Below are 19,936 nucleotides of genomic sequence, written 5' to 3'. Positions count from 1 at the left end.
ACGCCATTTAAGCCTCCATGTTGTATGATCTGCTTCTGTTTGCCCTGTTAATGTTACTGCATTAATAGACTCAACACTTCAGGTATCTCTTTCAAATTAATAGCCCTCTAGCTTTTTAGTGGATAAAATATTCAAATTTAAAATATTATATTGTTTATCTATTAAATGGCTCCAATTAAGGATCTCTTTCATTATCAGTTAATCTGATGTTAATTTCCTCAATTAATTGTTTTGTCTGTAAATGACAGAAAATACTAATTGTTTGTCCACATTTGAGAAGCTGGAACCAGCTTTACATTATTTTTTTATCCTAACTGAGGGAAACAATTAAATCTGATTACCAGAGAAGCTGCAGATGCATTTTTGACTAATCAATTTCTTAATTGCTTCAGCTTTACCACAATTTATATCTGAATCATAGTGAACTAAAATTGGATTTTCATGTCCAAATTTTGAGATCAATAATTTTTTTTATTTAAAAATCACTTTAATACTGAATCCTAATAATTATACTCACCACGTACTCCCTCACAAAATGTTCCTGGTCTTCATTGAGGTATACAAACAGCGCCTTGATAATGCATTCCCACCCTACATCAATGTCATCATCCTAAGGCAAGGGGGATAAGCAGAACAAATCAGTTGGTTAGAATACTTTTTCCTCAAACGTGTACACAATCAAATCAGCATCAGACCCCCCCCCCAAAAAAAATAAATCAATAAAATCAATAAAAATAAAACTGTAACAATGTTGGTAGGACCCAATTGCAGCACCGCACACCATAGGTATGATTGGTAATGACCTTTAATTATGAACCAGCAGAGATAATGCACACAGGTGGGTATTAGGGGTAGAGAAAGGGATCCAGGTCTGGAGAGCCGTGGGTCAGGAGAGTGGAGTAAGGTGACTGAGCTCACACACACAGGGGAAAGTTCGTTGACCTGAAGGCTGGGGCTGGCGGTGCCGTGCGTTAGGGAGCAGGCTGGAGACGTCGTCGAGGGAGCAGGAGGATCAGACCCAGGTGAGCAGTCAGCGTGGCAGACGAACCAGGAAGGAGCAGGCAGTCAAAGCCAGATGAAGGATCAGGAAACCAGCAAGGAGGCACTCACGTTGCAACGTCGGAGCTGGAGAACACCAAACAGCCACAGGGACAGGCAGACAGGGACCAGAAAGCACACAGGCAGAACTCGTGGTTGGGGACAGAAGGCTGATGCGTTTACCGGGGCAGAGACAAGGCAGGATGGTCAGGGACGAGAAGAGTCGATACCAGGAAGTCAGTCTGGAGATGAACGCTGGTAAGTCTTGTATGGATAGTAAAAACAATCTGGCAAAGAGTGAGTGAACCGGGGATGCATATATACTGGCTTGATTGGAGATGGAGTGTAGCTGGGGGCAACAGGTGAGGACAGTGAGGCTGATGAGGAGGTGTTGCAAAGTGGAAAGTGAGACACTCCTGGGAGCTGGTCCAGTGGGGGGGTCTGGTAGAGGGATCGCTTGTCCTCATATGACGGCCCCTCTCTGGCGGTGGTAGGCTCCTCCTCATCAGGGGTGATGGGTGGAAGAGCAGGGAGGACTCTCCGGTGAAGGGTCCTGGGGGGAGCGGATGTCCTGCTGTGCTGGTCGGTGTGATGCTAGTGGAAATCAGCAATGAGGCGAGGATCAAGGATGTGACGAGTAGGGACCCAGGACCTTTCTTCGGGGCCGCAACCCTCCCAGTTTACCAGATACTGGAGCCCACGGCCACGGCGATGAGAGCGCACCAAGCGTTGGGCGGAGAAGACTGGACCACCATCAATGAGCCGACGGGGAGGCGGAGGCAGAATAGTGGGCACAAACGGACTCTCTCGGACTGGCTTCGCTCTGCAGACATGAAGCGTTGGATGGACGCGCATGGAGCATGAAAGCCTTAACTTCACCGCCACCAGGTTGACCACCTTCTGAATGACGAAAGGACCGCTGAACCTGGGGGCCAGCTTCTCCGACTTCACCTAGAGAGGGAGGTCCCGGGTGTAGAGCCACAACTTCTGGGTGACTTGGTGGAACCCGGAGGACAGGCTGACGGAGGCCCGAAGCTGAGTATAGAACTCCCTCCAGAAGACAGATATGAATTGCGGACCCCTATCCGAGACCACATTGACAGGGAGCCCGTGGAGTCAGAAAACATAGAGAACCAACCGGGCAGTCTCTTTAGCTGAGGGCAGGTTGGGCAGGGGCAGTGAGGATAACTGAGGATTGCAGACAGGGCAAGCATTCACAAACTCCCATGTGTCTTCCTCCAGGGAGGACGTCCCATGTTCTCTGGATTCCAGGATGTCAGGTGAGTTTGGAGGCATGGACCCACTAAAGCACCTTGGACCTCAGGGCTAGGGGAACGAACAGGCGGTCTGGGGGACAAGCACTGGGCCCAGGCTGACCCTTGGTGGCAGACCTCACTCTATCCTCGATTTCCCAGGTAAGGGTGGCGACAACGCAGGGAGCAGGTAAGATCGGGTTGGACCCCGAGGCACAGTCTGTTTCTCCCTGGAACTGACGTGACAAGGTGTCAGACTTTAACAGAGAGAGAGAAATTGAAGCGGGAGAAGAAGAGTGACCACTGGGCCTGACAAGAGTTAAGTCTCTTGGCAGTACGGGTGTACTCAAGGTTCTTATGGTCTGTCCATACCAGAAAGGGTTACTTGGTCCCCTCAAGCCAGTGCTGCCACTCCTCCAATACTAGCTTGACAGCCAGGAGCTCCCGGTTGCTGATGTCGTAATTTCTCAGCAGGGGACAGGTACCGAGAGAAGAGGGTGCAGGGGTGAAGGGTCTGGTCTGAGACTGCACACTGGGATAGGACAGCCACCACTCCCACATCGGAGGCGTCCACCTCCATGACAAACTGGCACTCAGGATCTGGCACTTGAAGGATGGGGGCTGAAGTGAAATGGGCCTTGAGGGTGAGGAAGGCCTCATTGGTGGACGGGGTCCAGCTGAAGGGCACCTTGGTGGAAGTAAGGGCCATGAGGGGGGCGGCTGTAGTTATGGATGAAGTGGCGGTAGAAATTGGCAAATCCCAGGAAGTTGCGGGAGTCAGGGAAGCTTGCGGGAGTCAGGGACTGACCAGGAGGTGACTGCCAATACCTTTGTCGGATCCATCTGCATGCTGCCTTTAGCCACGATGTACTTCAGGAAACAGTGGACAGTGGAGGCGTGGAACTCAAACTTCTCTGCCTTTACAAAGACAGAGTTCTCGAGGACCCAATGTCATATAGGTAGACAAAGACGCAGCAGTTCAACATGTCCCTTAGCACATCATTCACCAAGGCTTGGAACACGGCTGGGGCGTTTGTTAAACCAAAGGGCATGACGAGATACTCGTAATGGCCAGTGGGTGTGTTGAAGACTGTCTTCCACTCATCGCCCTCCCGGACCTGGACCAGATAATAAGCGTTGCGGAGATTGAACTTGAGAAGTTCAAAAGCGGAAGGGATGAGTGGAAGGGGGTTGCGTTTTTTAACCGTGATGTCATTAAGCCCCAGATAGTCTATGCAAGGTCTCAGTGTTTTGTCCTTCTTTTCCACAAAGAAGAATCCTGCCCCCACAGGAGAAGAAGAGGGACGGATGATGTCGGATGCCAGGGATTCATTAATGTAGGTCTCCATGGCCTTTCTCTCAGGGGCGGACAGGGAGTACAGAAGTGGCCTTGGGAAGGGTTCCCCAGAGACGAGCCCTCACCGTCAGGTGGTTGATAGTGAAAGCTACCTTAGCCTCTTCAGAAGCAAATGTGCGGGGTTGCAGAGATAACAACAGGGAACAGTTCGTCAGGATGGGGCCACAGGTCTCAGGGTCCCCCGCATACGGTTCTGGGGTTCCTACCCGGGGCTCAGGGACGTCTCTGGGTGGTGAGGGTGGGAGGAGTTTCTAATATTAAGTACACCCCATTTAGACTGGCCAGGTTACAATGAATGTCAGAGACACTTCTTTAAGACAGTTTCATTATTTCATTAACATCTTCATAAATGAAGATGTATTGCGGGACTGTTGCATTGCACTGCATTCATTTTAGCTAGGAAAGTGAACCTATTGAATTGGAAAATATACAAATTCTTGCAATTGTAGCACACAGTATGCAAAATGTTATAGATTAATATTTCAAAAATTGATGTCATCATAGCAAGATTTCCAGAAAGTCTCAAAAGCCTAGTTAAACTACATCACATAAATTAAAAAAAGCATTTGAGCAATACTTACCATTCACTACAGAGCCTTTGGAACACTCAAGGTCAACACCAAACACCTATCTAGAAAAGAAGAAAAGATACATTATCTTTTAATTATTTTTCTTATTCAAACTAGTTGGTGAAACTTTAAATAATGTTTTTATTCTTATTTTCTGCATGTAAAAGGAGGTCACCAGAGTGTGATGAGTGGTTATTCTGTGTATATAACATTTATGTTAGTACAGCCACTTCTTACAGTCCCTCACACACACCTCTCCTCAGCAAGCCCGGTGACCGTCTCAGGTGTGTAATCTCATTAACCAAAATCACTCAATAAATCATTTACATCTCATTGTGATCATATAGTTACAAAATCATGTTTCTTAAGTTATTTCCCCCCACCCATTAGCGACAATTTTTAAGTATTTTATAGATGAACATTAAATCGGCAGCATCTATATGAACATACACAATATGTATAAAAATATCAAAACAAATAGTACAAAAATAAACAATATAATTACACAAAAACAAAAAAAGGGAGCTCACATACCTGTGTATATAACATTTATGTTAGTACAGCCACTTCTTACAGTCTCTCACACACATCTTTAAGGGAGAGGGGAAAACAGCAGACGGTATGAGAGACAATCCCCACGAAGTTGGCTTAGCATAAAATCACAACTCGCATGCTGCGCTGAAGTGCCGTGCATAACCACATAAATACATACACACACTAACATACATGTTTGAACATGCCTTGTTCAAAAAAATATTCATGCCAACATTTTAGCATCTTATTTAGAGGAACACCTCTGTCATCTTACCTCTCCTCAACAAGCCCGGTGACTGACTGAGGAGAACGGCGCAAAGCGTCAGGAAGTAACATCCCGCACAGGTCAAAGGTCACACAGTGAAAGCAAAATTAACAAAATAAAAGCTCCCCTTATAAAAAATATACAAAAACAAATATATAAATTAAAATCAACAATAAAATGTGAACAAAAAAGGAAAATGGATTTATGGTGAAATTAAATAACTATTTAATTAATACATCGGTTACACAAAGACTAGTGGACTTATATTATATAATATTTCACACTACAAAAACAAATGCTGCCACACATTTCAAGACGAATTTACATATGAAATATAATATTTGTGGGCATTAGCATAGCTAAGGATGGTGAGTATTAGCTAACCCTTGCATCAACTGTTGTAAGGGTTAGCCAATACTGTTAACTGTTGTTTGATGTTAAAACCTTGGCTCACTGAAAAAAATGCGTCTGAAGTGACTACCTCTAAGTCTGACCGACATATGATAAGTTTTAATTGCCTTTACCTTATAGAGAGCACTCCCGTCCACAGTAACGCATCCACAAGTGAGTCAGTGAAAAGATGGCGGAGCATAATCGCGCTGGTAACGTTTTCCCAGGAGGCAGAGTTTCCAGAAAAAACATAACTTCTTCCTTTCCTTTTAACATGACTGAGACATGTAGATTTTACATTCCTCATGATTAAAATAATTCTACAAGATTTACATGCTGAGAAGAGGAACATAAATCAATTTTGTTTTATATATGAACTGCATATTCATACATTGAACAACCACCCTTTTCCCCTTTTTTCAGTGTATATACCAACCATAAGATGAGAGGCTGAGAACCTTGGCGGCCCACTCGACCGACCCTATGGCAGCCGTATGCTCATTTTATAACTGATGACTCTACATTGAGATTGTATGGATCCAGTAGGCTGAGGGAATACACATAGATCGGTTCACCATATTGTAACCACTTTACATTACTGTTACAAGATCAGGCAGGCTTGAAAGTTCACCAGACCTATACATTTTTGAGAATTCAGCATTCTCCTGTCCTGACACTGCTTCCGCCTGCCCCACCAAGACCAACGGCAGAGAGTGTACAGACACAAGTGAGGGGGATCTAGATGAGTAAAATTCTATAATTCACTTTTGCAAGTAAACTAGAGAGACTGTTTGCAACTAGAAACTTTGTTCCAGAACCAGCAGGTTCAGGATCTGCTCGTTCCCCTCAGCTGTCACCCAGCTCAGCTCTGCACGTGCTATACTACTGTGATTATATCAGACCCACAGTGTATACATGTTCATACTGCTTATTCATAATAATTAATACTTATACCACAGTTATACCACTGCCTATATTGTATTTTACACTTTACAGTAGATAGATGATAGATAGATAGATAGATAGATAGATAAATAGATAGATAGAACTCATTGTTTATAATAATAACAATAATAACAGCTAATGATAAATAAACAATAATAATTAGTCCACATCCTTTTGCTGAGTTGTTGTATCGCCTGATGGCAGTGGGAACAAAGGATCTCCTGAACCTCTCTGTTCTGCAGCGGAGTGAGATGAGATGTTTGCTGCACCTGTAGATGCATCTCTGTCCTGCCAAAACGAGGAAAAAGAGCCAGCTCTGCCCCTTCCAGTAGATGGCATCCGTGTTCAGGGAACAGTCCAGTTTACTGTCTAGGTGAACACCTAGCTATTTATAAGTGTGCACCACCACAATCCCTCAAATGTTGAATGGCTGAGAGGTGGGCCTAGACCTCTTAGAATTGATGACCATCTCCTTGGTCTAACAGGTGTTCAGAAGGAGGCAGTTCCTGTTGCTTCATTCACTGAAGGCCATCATCAGATCCCTGTGCCCATTCCTGATACACGCCACAATAGCTGTGTCATCCGAGTATTTCTGGATGTGGCAAGATTCAGAGTTGTATTTAAAGTCCACTGTATACAGGGTGAACAGGAACAGAGCCAGAATAGTCCCCTATGGAGCCCCAGTGCTGCTCATCACTGTCCCAGAGACACAGGCACCCAGCCTGACGCACTGTGGTCGTCTTGTCATGTAATCCACAATCCAGGACGTGAAGCAGGGCTCCACCCCTATCCCTTCCAGCTTGTCTTTAAGGATGGGGGGTTGGATGGTGTTAAATGCACTTGAAAAATCTAAGAACATAATCCTCATATAACCACCTACCGTAAAGGATGGTATTATCTGTTGTAGTAAATTTTCACTAAAATATACAATGCATTATAAATATACTGAATATTAAACTTACATAATCCAATGGAATAACTACTCACAACTGATGTTAGATTTGTGAGTGAACCAGCTTTTACTGAAGTAATGTTGTTACAGAATGGAACCTGGAGGGAATAAAGTAAAAAAAAAAAAAAAGGTCTGAAGACCTTGGGAGCAATTGTGTTGGAGTAGCAGCCGTAGCAAGGCCCAGATTGAGGATAAACGAGGGCCTTAGGTTTTATGGTGGTGGAGAGGCTCTTGGTGTGACAACTCTGGTAAGGCTTGGACTCTGCGAAAGAATTGCCCCCACCCCCACATCTGAGGCATCAACTTCAACAATGAACTGAAGTTTGGGGTCTGGCATGGAGAGGATGGGTGAGGAGGTGAACCGGTGCTTCAGGGTATTGAGGGCCTCTTTCGCTTGAGTGTTCCACAGAAGCTTAGAAGCAGGAGACGTGAGAGCATGTAAAGGGGCTGCTATGGCACTGTAGTTCCTGATAAAACGTCTATAAAAGTTAGCAAACCCCAAAAATCTCTATATCGCTGCGGTCAGAGGGTATTGGCCAGTCAACAACTGCACTAACCTTGACAGGATCCATTTGCATGCTTCCCGGTGACACAATGAACCCCAGGAAAGAAACTGACTGCTGGTGAAATTCACATTTCTCCGCCTTGACAAAAAGCTGGTTCTCCAACAGCCACTGAAGTACCTGCCGGACATGCTGGACATGCTCACTTTCACTTTTAGAAAAAATCAGAATATCGTCCAGGTAGACAAAGCGGTTAAGCAGGAAGGTTCGGTGAGAAACGATTACGGCTGGAGGCCAAACGTTAGGGAGCAGAGAGTCAGAAAGGAACAGCAGGTTTCAGGATCACCATCATACCTTTCAATAGGCGATGCCCGCGGTTCGTGGTGAAGGGCAGGCTGGGGATGAGGCAGCCACCACCGGAGCTTCGTTGTTACGTAGTGTCAAAAACTGCTGAGTCTGGGCAGTGAGTGCCTGTAGCTGCTCCTTCATGGCATCCTGGAAGGCATCTTGGCGCACATGAAGCTCTTGAACTCCTCCGACCAACTTCTTCAATGTCTATTCATGATCTTGCAGCCGCTGTCCTTGAGATTGGAGAGCAGTACGGAGAGCACTATTCTCTGCTGAGTCCGACAGTGCCGGATTGTACTGTGACAACTCTGGTAAGGCTTGGACTCAGGTGCAGAGAAAATACACAGGAAACTGAGGGAGGTTCCAAATAAAAATCACTGTCTAATGTTCAGCGAAACACAAACAAGGTATCCAAAAGGGCTAACAAAAACAGACAGGAAAAAGGCAAAGTCTCTGAGTTCAAAAAGAAACAGGCAAAGTTCAAAAATGGCTGAAAACACACACAGTAAATCCAAGAAGGTCAGGTCACGGGGAAACAAAGACAATCTGGCAAAGGCATGAGGAGCCGGTGGGTAAGTATATAGACAGGAATGGTTCTAGGGTAATCAGGAGCAGGTGAGTGAGTGGCTGCAGGTGTGGTTGATGGAAGGCGGGAAAACACAGGAAACTGAAATGACACAAGAGGTTAATACTACAAAATAAAACAGGAAACATGACAAAAATCCAGAATGTTACACTTGGATGCCTGGTCATACTACACGCCTTGGCACAGGAGTCTTAGATAGGGTGGACGAGGTTCTTCCGGACACCTGGTCCTACTATGCTACCCTGGAAGACCTGGTTTGGGGAATTCCACACAGGGCTGGACATCATTGCTCCCTGTTGCTTTTCAGGACGTAGCCACTTGTGCTCCACCCTCACCTCCTCCGCTGTAAAGGACAGGAGAATTGACCCAGTGAGGAGGGAGATGCAGCTGTCGTGTCAGGTTGTGAAGGAGATGCCGTAGAAGAAGCTGCAGCTGAAGCAGTGGGGGAGAGAACAGGTGAGGCGGTGTCACACCTGTTGTAGAACATGTAGAACTCATTGGCCTTCGCCACATCATCTGATGTTGGCACCTCTCTGGTGTTGTTGTGCTGTAGCCTCCTCTCTACTTTCCTTTTGAAGTTCTCCTCAGCACGCTTTAATCTCCTCTTCAGCTCATGTTGGACATACCTGAGCTTCTCCCTGTCTCCATCCCTGAAGGCCTCCTATTTCTAGTTGAGGAGGGTCTTGATGTTACTGGTGATCCAGGATTTGTTGTTTGGAAAGCAGTGTACAGTCCTTGCTGGTATTACAGTGTCCATACAGAAGTTAATGTAGTCCATGGTACCTTCAACCATTCTATCAAGGTCAGGGTCCCTGCTGTTATCATTTTCCTGTGACTCCAACAGTACATTCCAATCTGTTCACTCAAAACAGTCATTTAGAGATTCACTGGCCTCTGGGGTCCAGTGCCTGAATGAGCGGGTGGTTGCAGCCTGCCTCAGTACACAGGGTTTGTAGGAAGGCTGAAGAAAAAACAGATTATGATATGATCTTCCAAGTAGTGGAGAGATCTGAAGCACTGTAGGCCCTTCTTGACATTTGCATACAACAGATCAAGAGCCTGATTTACTAAGATCCCAAATAAAGAGCGCTAAATTGCGTGCGCACACGGATAGATTGCGCGCGCTGCCTGTTTGGGGCTTGCGGGTGATTTACTTAGATTAACAGCGCAATTGACTACAGATGCAAAAGTGATTGAGCCCACCCTATTTAAATTAGGATTTTGCGCGAGTTAACGGTGTTCACCATGGCGAATGCAAACGAGCAGACCCAACGGAAGCGCAAAAGCAAATTTGAAGCCACAGAATTGGAGTTGCTGGTACAAGAGACAAACAAGCACATTTTTGAGTTACAGCAAAGGAATTTAACCGTTACTAGGAGGAACGCAATAAGGGAGGCAATCTGTGACAAGGTTAATGCCGTGGGGAAAACCAAAAGAACACCGGATGAAATGAAGAAAAGGTGGCAAGACATTCATAGAAGAACAAAGGAAAAAATCGCACAGAATAACAAATCGGCAAATAAAACAGGTGGGGGACCGGCAGAGGAGGACCCTCTGACTCCCATTGAACAGCAGGTGCAGCTGACGTTCTGTGATGAGCAGATTACTGGGATAGAGGGCTATGACACCCTTGAACCACATACAGACCAAGGTAAGCCCATATAGTACAAACACGCATTTCTTTTGTTGGAAAGCTATTTTTAATTCATTCAGGTACACCACATAAGACATGAACATGCGTCATGAACATTCTTTAGCTGTGCAATGGAAAAGCGTAATTGCCAAAAGGGTTTTTTTGTTTGTGCGTTCCAGCAAGGGCGCAGAAGTGTGTGTGTTTTAATTTGTTTTAAGTTTTAGGAAAAAGTGATAGGAACTAGGCCTAACTAAATGTTTCCTATGTCTAAAAGAAAGTGGGCTTTAGTACATAAAAATTTGAGTTTTTGGTTTTACACCGTCTCCTTGCAACAATGACCGCAGCCATCTGTGCACACGGCTGTGCCAAGTAGCCTAAGACTTGACTTTCAAGCGTGCTAAATATAGACTCAAAAATAATCAGGGCAATTAGTTTCAGGTTTGGTAAATCACATTGCGTGCGCAAAATTATTCTATTTGCATCTACTCCTCCCAATATTTTGCGCGTTCTGGCAGGCACGCCTATATTGCATATTCATGAAGGCAGAAGCGCAAAATGGATTGCGGGTGTTATTTTGCCCGACTGACAGACGCAATCCTCAGTGCGCCCGGTTGGTAGATCAGCATCAACATGTGTTTGTGTGTACTGTCGCGTTTGCACACGTTTTTATGTACGCAAAGCTTTAGTAAATCAGGCCCCAAGTGTCTTATTTTCCCTTGTGGGACAGTCAACATACTGATTGAAGCCAGTCAGGTGAGAAGTGAGAGTGTCATGGTTAAAATTCCTGTGCATCAGGGTGCTGGGTCGCAACAGTCTCATGAATGACATCACACACGACTACAGGCTCTGTTCGTGGTTAAATGTAAACAACAATGACAATGATATGAGAGCATTCTCTCGGTACATAGTACGGTCTAAGACCAACTGCCTACAGTTCAATATCCCAACGGGGTACATTATTTTCTCCATCGCCAGACGAAACAATGTAGAATAAAAATTGTCAATTGACAAAAAATATACTAATATAAATAAATATATTGCAATAAAAAACTACAAGCTACGCAGACTTGTTGCCACTTGCTGCCAGCGCATCATTCAAATCATATTTGTACTACTCTCTATTGTTTATTGGTTATGTAGTGTATACATTGAATTCTTATAATACCTCTAGTTGTTTACTCTTAATTTCCTTGAATTTACATTTCAAAATATTCATAATGTTACCAGTGTTCACTTAAGCAATATCACATGAGAGGGAGTGATGTTAATGAGTGAATATCACAGACAATAACAGCTGTGCTGATACTGAAAACATCACAACCTTGAGTGTATTATTGCTTTTATACAACAGTTCTACGAGCACCATATTAGTTAAATAATCAACAACAGATTATGATTTGTTTGTTTATTTGGCAACACCAACATAAATAGTTCCGCAACTGGACTGGTACTGGACTGTTGTTAAGCAACACTTAAACATTTTCCTTAACTGCGCAGTGCACACTAGCTTGCTACTTTGTCTACATGTTACCTCAGGAGTGCACCGAAGTAACCAGGCTTCTTCCATTCATCCTCTTCTGATTAAGTTCAAATGTTATTTCTGGAAATACAATGCTCAAAAAAATTAAGGGAACACTTAAATCACACATTGGATCTTGATGAACAAATTATTCAAGTTGAAAACCCTTACTGATGTACATTGTTGAGAACAAAATGACATGACAACCGTCAATGGAAACAAAAATCATCAACCCATTGAAGGCTGGATTCACAATAATACTGAAAATCAAGGTTAAAAATTCAAATCACAGACTGATTCAACTTGCGTGAATTTTATCACGGTGACACACAATGTGACTCAGTAGTTATGTATGGCCCCCACGTGCCTGTATGCACTCCCAACAATGTCTGGGCATGCTCCTTATGAGTCTGCATTGTGTCCTGGGCAATCTCCTCCCAGACCTCGATCAGGGCATCATTGAGCTCTTGTACAGTCTGTGGCGGTGCTTGGCAGGGTCAGATGCACCGATACATAACGTCCCAAAGGGGCTCAGTTGGATTTAGGTCAGGGGAACGTGAGAGCCATTTACTGGCATCAAATCCTTCGTCATTCAGGAAATGCCTACACACTCTGGCCACATGAGGCCAGGCAGTGTCCTGCACCAGGAGGAACCCAGGGCCCACTGCACCAGCGTAAGGTCTGACAATCGCTCTGAGGATTTCTTCCCAGTACCTAACAACAGTCAGGATACTGTTGGCTATGACATGGAGGTCTGTGCAACCCTCCAAGGATATGCCTTGCTAGACCATCACCCACCACCAAACTGGTCAAGCTGGATGATGTTACAGGCAGCATAATGTTCACCACGGCGTCTCCAGACTCTTTCATTCCTGTCACGTGCTCAAAGTGAACCTGCTCTCATCTGTGAAGAGAACTGGTTACCAATGGCAGACCTGCCAATTCTGGTGTTCTCTTGTGATTGCCAATCGAGCTGAACCCTCGTGGAGTCCGTTTCTGACAGTTAAGTCAGAAAGATGCACACCAGTAGCCTGCTGGAGGTCATTTTGTAGGGCTCTGGCAGTGTTCCTCCTGTTCCTCGTTGCATAAAGGAGAAGGTACCAGTCCTGCTGCTGGGTTGCTGCCCTTCTGTGGCCTTGTCCAGCTCTCCTCATGTAATGGCTCGTCTCCTGGTATCACCTCAATGCTTTTGAGACTGGCTATTGTGCTGGGAGACACAGCAAACCTTCTTGCGCCCGCACGTATGGATGTGCCACCCTGGAGGAGCTGGACTACCTTTGCAACCCTGATTGGGCTGCAGGTACTGCCTCATGCTAGTCAGGAAGGATAAGTTGAGAACAATTGTCTGTGGCCCCCACAAGCAAAACCATTCCCTTTTTGAGAGTTGTCTTGCTTTTGCCTCTCCATTGCACCTGTTGTTACTTTCATTTGCACCAAAGATGACAGATTGATAGTTTAACTGACTTGGTCTTATACTGTGATGATTAAGTGTTATAACAAATATTGTCCATACTGTGATCTTTTGCACATCCCCTAATCACTAACTTTTTTTTACATCCTGCCCAGCAGGAGTTTTGTCATTCTAAAACACTTTTGTACATAGTTATAGTATTTTTGTGTAGTATTTTTTTCATTGTTTTATTTTTTATATATGTATCTATATATATTTATCTTTTTGACTGTTTCAGTATTTTACCTTTTTATTGTTTTTTTCATATAAATACGTTAATTGTATACAGCAGCAAACACCAAACCAAATGTCTTATAAGTGAAAACCTACCTGGCCTAAGCCTTATTTTTTCCGATTCTGCCTTTGTGATGATGTCATCATTCCTTCCTCATGCTGTTATAGTCTGCCAAGGACCACCCATGTGTATGGCTATGTTGGTTGGATTGGTTGGATATGTTTGTTTTTGCATGTACAGTATATTAGTTGCTATCCTTCAATTATTTCTGGCTTGATTGTTTTGCATGTATATATTAGTTGTTTTTGCTTTTATTACTCCTGATTTGATGTGTGCATGCTTATTATATGCTTTTTGGGATTGTTTTCAATCGTTTTTGGATTGTATGGTTTTTTGTACACCCAACTGTATGTGTTGTAGAGCATGGACAATTAACCTGATTGAATACTAGAACCTCCAATCATCGGTCTGGAGTAGTAGAGCGGCGGACCAATCAGCCACCAGGAAGTGGCGCTGCAGGTGGGATGAAGTTTCAAATCTCACTGCCTGGTCTGAATAATAGTCATGTCAGTAATGAATTTGAAATGACACATCAAGTTGTAGCTTCCAACCAGTCTCCTTCAAATATCTTTGAGTGAATGATGATCACAAGAAACCATTAAAAAAGGGTAGGACCATTAACTTTTGGTCACAAAGTTCCTCCACCTGAGTCAAACTTACAGCATATAAATACAATACACAACACATTCACACAATGTCCATATGCGGACCAGCCATGTACTAGGTTTTGGCCTAGTCTTGTTTAACAGTAATTTATATCAGGATTATAAAAGCTCGGCTGAAAAATGTCAGTCAGGCCAAAACAGTTAAGACTGCGTTAATCCTAAAGCATCTATTTTGTATACTATATATGCATATGTAGTATATACTAATCTACTAACCTCCACAAAATTAACTTTAGAGTGACAGAGTTAAAATAGTCTGAGAAGAGCTTTAATCAGCCAAGATAACTGAAATCACCTGTGGTAGGGTAGACCATGGGTATGCACCTACTTCCCCACACAGGACAATAAAATTATTGTTAAGGTTTAGAGTGGCAAGTCATGATAATTTGACACCACAGATTTTGTTTTGACCCACAGTGTTTTGACCAATAATACTGTTCTATATCATTCCTGAGCAAAAATAACTGACTTCGTGATTGAGTTGTGAGCCACATCATGATTGAAATATCTAAGATACCAGTTGTGTCTGATACGATTTGTGTCTCTTTTCAGTATATCCTTTATCATGAGTGTCACACAGGACATGATGGTCTTACGAATTGTCACCTGGAGTGCCTGAATCCAGCCAATCCTGAGTGAGATGCCTCTTTAACAAGCGATGTCACAATCTTCTCGATCATTTCTGTCAACACGGTGAATGTTGGCTCCACAATGAAGTCAATGAATCCTGCAGGAAACAGTATCAATACCAGAGAACTATTCAGTTCGCACCCTCTTCTTATTCTTCTTAATATCAGAAAATGTTAAGATATGAGATGAAAACAAAACCATCTGAGAGAGTGTCAAGTAAAATGTTTTTTGTTTATCCCCACCAACATGCAGCATCATTCAGGTTTTCGTGTTTTTATTTTAGGTATGTAAACAATTGATTGTGATTTGGTGGCGGTAAACAGGTTACATCAACCAAAGAATTCTAAATATGTATTCCACTGCATTTTAGGTGTTTAAATAACTTATATTTATTATTAATTACTAGTTGTTTGAATTATTGGTTGGAGCAACACAGAACTTGATCTATTTTAAATTGTTAAAAAACACATACCTTTATTTCTAATCTTGCCGCTGTATCATTTCTGATCTATTTCAGACAAAAGAGTTTTCTAGTCTAGTCCTGTGACAAATCCAGACACGCACAATGTTTGTTTGCTTGTTTCTTCCTTTCTTTCTTTCTTTCTTTCTTTCTTAAGGACAATGCAATTTAACCCAGTTCCAATACAAAGCAAGAAACTGCACAGAGTTTATAGCTATTGCTAATCTTCAACTCAACTTTACGTGTTCAGTGTAATTAAACCACAAAACAAAACACATATGAAAGTAGAGTACTATAAAAAATACTATATTGTAATGCATTGATTTTGATGTATAGTCTAAGACCTCCACTCAACTGTCTCCACTAACTCTCTGTTCTACACAAACACCTCTTAAAAACATCTCTCCAATAACAATCTGTTGTGTCATTGAGATCAGAACTGGAAGCTAAGATTAGAGCAAAGTTTTCAGTTTGTTTTTAACTTTGGTTCACACAGGTGCTTCTCTCTAACAAACTTGCTTTTGAAATCTTAAATTAACAGTGCAGATCCAGATCAATACTCACAGGTGATCAGTTATCATTCCTGGATTTATCTTAAAGTCCTGAGCAGGTTCTACAACTCTAACTCACCTGAGGTTATTTTAAGTCCACAGTTTGTACCATTCTATAAACATGATAACTTAATCAAAGCATCAACCAGTTTTGGTTCAGGAGGTGGACACCCTCTCTACATTTAAGATTAGGCTTAAAACTATCCTCTTTCATAAAGCTTATATTTAGGACTGGCTCAAGTGAGCCCTGAAACAACCCCTTATTTATGCTGCTATAGGCCAGGACTGCTGGGGTACTCCCATGATGCACTGAGCACCTCCCCCCCCCCCCACATGCATTTCTATCATACTACTTAATGTCATTAACTTTGTATTTCACTCTCCCGCAGTCTGCGCTTCTCCTCTCTCTCTCTGTCCTCATTCTGCATGTATCTCTGACTCATTGGTGCTGTATCATTACTGCTGTTATTATTGACAACACCATTATACCTGTGAGTTTTACTATTATTATTCTCACTATAACAAACGACAATAAACACAGCTGTTCCTGGTCTCTCTCTCTTCTCTCCTCCACCTGTACCCCCCCTCCTCTTGATCCAACCGGTCAAGGCAGACAGCCGCCCACCCTGAGTCTGAGTCTGTTGGATGTTTCTTCCTTCTAAAAGGGAGTTTTTCCTCTACACTGTCAACTGTCTTCACTTTCCTCTTCAAGTGCTTGCTTATTACGGGAACTGTTGGGTTACTGTCTATAATATTGTATGGTCTTGACCTTACCCTGTAAAGTGCCTTGAGATAATTTATGTTTTGCACTATACAAAAAAAATGTACTTGAATCTGCAGAAATCACACAAACCTGGCAACTCGTAGCTGCATAGATCTTACTAGTAACACAGAGGGGAGTTAAAATGGTAAGACTGCTTGAGATGGGTAAAAATATTGGTAGAGACATTGATAAGGGCATGAACATACTGTCCCAATCCAAACCTACCCAAACTGGATAGGTTGCATGAAAGTCATGGTCACATCACTAAATTTCCAAACAGGAACACAATGCAAGATCACTTCCCAAAAAAGAGAGAGTAATTTGGATTCAATTACACTGAACTGTTCACTGGCTAAACATTATCAGGAGAATCTGTTGGACTTAAACATGTAAAACTGCTTTAACAAATTTACTTGATAAACAAATACTATGACCCCTGAGTATAAATTTGGGTTTGTGGTGTTGAATATGCTGACATAAAAACTAAATGAATCCCATATTGAGCTGCATTAGTTGTATTACTGGATCTTACCGATCTGGGATTGGGCCACCATGGTAGATTTGCGGTCACAGAGAGGGGAGAAAGGTAGACCCAACTCTGCCTCTTTATCACCCTGAAAACAAATTAAGCGACACAAGGTACTGTCAGCACAATTTCACATACATAAAATATAATAATAATAATAATACGTTTTATTTAAAGGCGCCTTTCTTGGCACTCAAGGACACCGTACACAGTTACACAAATTGAGATTAAAAACACATTAAGAATTAATTAACAACAATAAAAATGAAATATGAAAATAAAAACAATACAAAAGTGACAGAGCAATTGGCATCAGATGGAAAAGGCAGTTTTAAACAGATGTTTTTTGAGTTGTGATTTGAAATGGGGGAATGAATCGATATTTCTGAGTTGGGGTGGTAGTAGATTCCAGAGACGGGGAGCAGAGCAGCTGAATGCTCTACTCCCCATGGTGGTGAGACGGGCGGAGGGGACAGGCAGGTGTGTGGAAGAAGATGATCTGAGGGAGCGGGAGGGAGTGGGAACATGAAGGAGGTCGGACAGATATGGGGGGGCGAGGTTGTGGATGGCCTTAAATGTTAATAGAAGGACTTTGAAATGAATACGGAACTGAACTGGTAGCCAGTGGAGCTGTTGGAGGACAGGAGTGATGTGGTGGATGGAGGGGGTACGAGTAATGATACGGGCAGCTGTGTTCTGGACCAATTGAAGTTTATGGAGGGATTTAAGAGGGAGGCCGAAGAGGAGAGAGTTACAGTAATCCAGACGGGAAGTGACGAGGCTGTGGACAAGGATGGCGGCAGTGTGGGGGGTAAGGGAGGGGCGGAGGCGGTTAATGTTTCGTAGGTCGAAGTAGGCAGACCGGGTAATGTTACTGATGTGGGATTGAAAGGATAGTGTGCTGTCAAGGATGACACCCAGACTCTTAACCTGGGGGGAGGGTGAAACGGAGGAGTTATCAATAGTGAGAGAAAACTGTTGGTTTTGGATAAAGTAGATTTGGTGCCAATGAGGAGAACCTCGGTTTTGTTACTGTTTAATTTAAGGAAGTTTAGAGTGAACCAGGTTTTTATTTCAGTGATGCAATCAGTTAGGGAGATAGGCGGGAGAGTGGATGAGGGTTTAGTGGAGAGGTAGAGCTGAGTGTCATCAGCGTAACAGTTGAAGTCAATGTTAAATTTGCGGAAGATATTGCTGAGGGAAAGGAGGTAGATGATGAAGAGGAGGGGCCCCAGGACAGAGCCCTGGGGCACACCGGAAGTGACGGGGAGGGGATGGATTTAAAGGACTTGAGTTGAATGAACTGAGTGCGGCCAGAGAGGTAAGATGTGAACCAGTCTAATGGAGTGTGGGTGATGCCAATGGAAGACAGCCTGTTGAGGAGAGTGGTGTGACAGATGGTATCAAAGGCTGCGCTCAGGTCGAGGAGGATGAGGATGGTGAGGAGTCCAGAATCAGCTGCCATCAGGAGGTCGTTGATGATTTTGATGAGTGCTGTTTCAGTGCTGTGGAGTGGACGGAAACCGGACTGGAACTGTTCATACAGGTTATTGTGGGATAGGTGAGAATGGAGTTGGGAAGCAACTGTTTTTTCGAGGATTTTGGAGATGAAGGGTAGATTGGAGATAGGACGGAAGTTGTTGAAGTTGGAGGGGTCGGCGCCAGGTTTTTTCAGAATTGGAGTAATGGCATCAGTTTTGAAAGATGTAGGGACAGTTCCATTGGTGAGAGAGGAGTGGATGATGGCAGAAATGAGGGGGACCAGAGAGGGAAGGCAGGCTTTAACAAGTTGTGTGGGGAGGGGGTCCAGTTGACAAGTGGATGGCTTGGATTTCCGAATGAGTTCTTTGATTTCTGAGAGAGTGGGGAGCAGGAAGGATGAGAATGAGTGTGTGGATGGGTGAAAGTTGGCTGAGATGCTGAGGTGAGGATTTGGACCTAGGTGCTGGTGGATATTCTTGATTTTTGCAGTGAAAAAAGACATAATGGAGTTGCAGAAGGAGGTTGTGTATAGGTGAGGGGGGAGAGAGAGTCCTTGCGTTGGGTGATATTGTTGAGCAGGGAGAACAGTTGCTTGGAGTTTCCTTTATTTGCATCGATGATACTGGAGTAGTAGTGGGTTTTGGTGGTGGCAATGGAGTCCTTATAATGTAAAATATGGTTATTGTACATTTCTTTGTGGATAGTGAGACCAGTTTTTCTATGGAGCCGTTCAAGTTGCCGACCTTTGGCTTTCATAAGACGAAGATCAGGGGTGAACCAAGGGGGGGAGATGGAAAAAGACACAGATCTGGTTTTTAACAGAGCAAGAGAATTAAGAATATTATGAAGTCCAGTATTGTAGTGAGAAACCAGATCATCAGGGGTGGACAGGTTGTGGATGTCAAGGAGGCAGAAGGAGTAGATACTTGATGTGAGAGTGGCAGGGTTGATGTTCTTTATATTCCGGAATGAAATGAGGCGTGGGGTTTTAGAAATGGAAAGAGTGAGTTTCACTGTAAATGAGAGGAGAAAGTCATCAGTTATGGGGAGTTCATCAGCTGTAAGTTCAAGGGGGGTGACACCAGAGCAGCAGATTAAATCCAGAATGTGTCCTTTGGAGTGTGTGGGAATAGTGGTATGCTGCTGACATCCAAAACTCTCTAAACAGGATGTGAAGTCTTTGGTGAGAGGTAGATTGATTATGTCCATGTGGATATTGAAA

General features: G+C 43.5%; 1 protein-coding gene across 1 annotated transcript in view; it reads right to left on the bottom strand.

Moving 5' to 3' along the window:
* The window catches only part of LOC111657061 (dual specificity calcium/calmodulin-dependent 3',5'-cyclic nucleotide phosphodiesterase 1C-like), a 90,376-nt gene that overhangs the window by 38,791 nt on the left and 31,649 nt on the right, over positions 1–19,936 (bottom strand). The window contains exons 4-5 of the mRNA XM_087174753.1: positions 17,239–17,320; positions 14,909–15,029 (exon numbers count right to left, since the gene is read on the bottom strand). Of these exons, the coding sequence (XP_087030879.1) occupies positions 14,909–15,029; positions 17,239–17,320 (203 nt within the window). The remainder of the gene's footprint in view (positions 1–14,908; positions 15,030–17,238; positions 17,321–19,936) is intronic.

Source organism: Seriola lalandi, unplaced genomic scaffold, assembly GCF_002814215.2.
Source record: "Seriola lalandi dorsalis isolate HSWRI2012SDOR001 ecotype SW California unplaced genomic scaffold, Sedor1 jcf7180002054381, whole genome shotgun sequence".
Lineage (NCBI taxonomy): Eukaryota > Metazoa > Chordata > Actinopteri > Carangiformes > Carangidae > Seriola > Seriola lalandi.
Note: the sequence above shows the minus strand (reverse complement) of the source record. Positions and strands in the feature narration are given on the sequence as shown.